The 3527-nt window shown below is 27.6% G+C and overlaps 1 protein-coding gene across 1 annotated transcript; it reads left to right on the forward strand.

Annotated features, from left to right (window-relative positions):
* The first annotated feature begins 1261 nt into the window (after window positions 1-1261).
* On the forward strand, window positions 1262-2104 carry LOC110727273. Its single transcript, XM_021906839.1, has one exon. It carries the CDS (start codon window positions 1262-1264, stop codon window positions 2102-2104), a length of 843 nt encoding a protein of 280 aa, XP_021762531.1.
* Window positions 2105-3527: the final 1423 nt, after the last annotated feature.

Genomic DNA, 3527 nt, shown 5'->3' on the forward strand with positions numbered 1-3527 from the left:
CTAGTTTGGAAGCTAATTGTTTCATAAATAAGACCTTTTAAAGAACAACAGAAGAAATAAAAAGGAGGAAAAAAAGATACTATACTAAAATTGATTTCTAATTCCTTTTCTAAATAAGGCCCATATAACTTTGCACACATGAATTGTGCACTTTCTGTTTACTTTGTTATTTATTTAATCTGCCCAAAACGAGGAATTTTCGGAGAAAAATTAATTGGGTAGTTTCTTTATATGTCATAACTTATTTGTCATTATTATTGCCTTTAAAATGTCATGAAAGAAATTTTAAGAAAATCCTGTCAGAATTGGTTAATAGTTCTAATTGAATTTGTTTTCTTCAACGTGTTTAACGTTCGAGAAATAAAAATTCATCACTTCTAAAATTCAAGTAATTTTTGTATGAGATAAGCGCACAATCAAACAGAATTGACTGTTTAATTGATTGATTTGTATATGTGTGACACACTTGAAAAATATTGATATATGGAAAAGTATCAAAAAAATTTATGTGGCCATTAATCTATAATCCTATCATTGATTTCTTAACATATATAACTTGTTCATTTTGAATTAAAAAATTAATTTCATTAATTTCATGCTTACATATTATTACATTTAATTTTATTAATATTAGTTAGGCATGTCAGTTATCATTCAAAATCAGTTACATTTTTTTTTATTTTATGAATTGTACTTTGTTTTACCAAATTTATTGGGTATATGATACATGTGACCATGACTATCATGCCATTGGTGAATGTGAGAATAATTTGGTAACTTAGATGATATCAATGTTGTATTATTAATCACATAACTCAGATGTGATTTGGTATTAATTGTTTCATGTTATAAAGAATAAAAGAGAAGATGATGAATTGATGATTAATAATTAAGGTAGATGACTTATTATGAATTGATGTAAATTAAAGATGTAAATTTATTTTGGGTTATATGTGGCTTGAGCTCTCTTCCTTATTGTTGTATTGATTATCCAAACATATCACTTGTTCATAAAAGTAAAATTCACATTATTTATTTTAACTCATATTAGTTTTTCTTTTTCCTCTAAGTAATTAAGAATATAGTTTGGTTAATAAACCTGATGCATCAATTTCTGTTAATTTTTAAACTCATCACTCCTATGACATTTGGCATGAAGAAAAAGCCTATAATAGTATGATAACCTAAAGAACCTTGTTATATATCCAATCAAGTTATCCCCTCCATCTCACTCTCTTTTTCTTACCACTCTACTTCTGTCATGGATTCCATCACTCTTTATCAACTCCACCTCTTCCATTCCATTGATCGTGATCTCTTTTCAAGGCTAGTTACTACTTTAAAACAACAAGCATCTCAAGCCTTGTTGATCATGGCTTTTTTGTTTTTTCTAGAAGATGCAAAAGATTTCAAAATCATAACAAATTTAATTGGGCTATCAGATAACCTTCTTGTTGCTGTAGTAAATGAAGTTGCTTTGTGCATCAATTGCCTGAAAACTAAAACTCTCACAACTCACGGCGGTAGTCTTCATCTCTTGTCAAGAATGATGGACAAAGAAATATCCTTGAAAACAATTTACGACATGAAATACACCGCGATTAGTGGTGTAAAAGTTTTTCTAAATGATGTTTGTGCATGGATATTTACTGACATTTTAATAAAAGTTTTACCAATACCCTCTAATCTACACCTCAACCCCCCTCTTTTTGTTCCTGGTTTTCCTCATCCTACCTTTGGTTCACTTGAAATTTATCTCCTACCTTTAAATTCTATAATTCCTATCAATGGTTTATTGGGTTCTAATAAAAACATCGAAGCTCCTATCGATGATAGAACCCTCTTCCTCACATTTTCACAAGGTTTTCCAGTTTCCGAAGGGGAAGTAAGGCAATTTTTCACAAAAATGTGTGGAAATTGTATAGAGAGCTTTCAGATGGAAATAATCTTTAAAAATTCATCAAAAGTACAATCTTTGTATGCTCGATTGGGGCTACGCTCTGTTGCCTACATGGATAAAATTATGGGTGGAAAACACGTTGCTAAGTTTCGTTCCAAAGGTAAACACATTTGGGCTAGAAAGTATGAGCGACGAGATCCCTGAAAAGGAAGCTTGAATGGTTAATGTAATAAGAAAGTTAATGAATAAATTTGATATAAAATGTTTTGTGTCCTTTTTTTAATTTTTTTTTAATTTTTATTTTTCTAGTATGCATGTGTACTTTTTCTATCATTGTGATTCTAATAATGTTGTGTGTTGTTATTATTAATCCATCAATCTATTTAATTGTTATTTCCTATATAATAATTGTTAGATTTGTGGATCTATATAATATATTACATCACTTTTTTTGACATATATGCATATTATATCATGTCAAGTCACTGACGATAATTTAATTTATATTAAATCCCACTTTTACTTTTACGCACATAGCGAAAGATAAATAACAAAAACATCATTTGGAATTATTTCCAAACTATTGTATATATATATGCTAGTATTTTCTTGATGCTTTATATTTGCAATTTTTCAACTAGAAAAATATTAGGAACAATAATTACACAAATTATTACTCATAACATTAAATTAATTTATATTTTTCTAAATCCATTGACCTTATAATTTGCTAATACATCATATATATCTAAAAAAAATAAAATCAATTTCAGTATTCACGAGTTTCCAATTTTGGAAACAAGATTTATGAAAGAAATTAACTCCGCATTGATTAATTGTTATATGGGAATTACCTTTCAATATTTTGATGGATAGGTTGATATTTATAAGTTGTGATAGATGGTAAAACTTCTTAAATTTAAGGATGCATGATTGCAACTAATATTTGATGTAAAAACTATCAATAATAATGAGTATTGCTAATAATATAAGAAGTTAAATAAGAAACAATACTTAAATAAATGATGGTTAACATGAAAAATTATTGAATATCTTTCAAGTCGAGAATATGTGTGTAAGAAATTAGAATTTCAAAACTACCTCCTTCATTTACCTGTTATATACACTGAATCATATTGTATGGTGCAATTATTTACTGTGAATAATTCTAATATATTTTTTTATCATTAGATTAATGCATTGTTGTATTCTCTCTCTCTCTCTCTCTCTCTCTCTCTCTCTCTCTCTCTCTCTCTCTCTCTCTCTCTCACTCAAGATGTTTTAACTTTTTAAAATATATATTCAGTTAATTAACTAACTCCAAAAAATCCACCTTTCTCAATCATTACATAAGATAAGAAATCTAACTTATAACAATTTTGACATTCAATAGTTACGTAAGATTATGTTACAGATGTTTCTTAAAATGTCATACCTAGATCCCTTTAATACTAGGTGTTATGTTTGAGTACCGAAAGTAGTTTAAAAGTATTGTTTTTTTTAAAAAAATTTGTCGTCATTCCTATTCTCGAAACTGTCCTTTGTACTTTTTAGCTTGTTTTTTTTCTTTTAATATAAGCCCTAATCTATATGCTTAATAAAAATGCATTTTATAGAAATAATATAA

The sequence above is a fragment of the Chenopodium quinoa genome, unplaced genomic scaffold (genome assembly GCF_001683475.1).
Source record: "Chenopodium quinoa cultivar QQ74 unplaced genomic scaffold, ASM168347v1, whole genome shotgun sequence".
NCBI classification, from domain to species: Eukaryota; Viridiplantae; Streptophyta; class Magnoliopsida; order Caryophyllales; family Amaranthaceae; genus Chenopodium; species Chenopodium quinoa.

Excerpts from the sequence above, each read along its gene's own strand:
- LOC110727273 (XM_021906839.1), top strand. The coding sequence starts at position 1,262 with ATGGATTCCATCACTCTTTATCAACTCCACCTCTTCCATTCCATTGAT.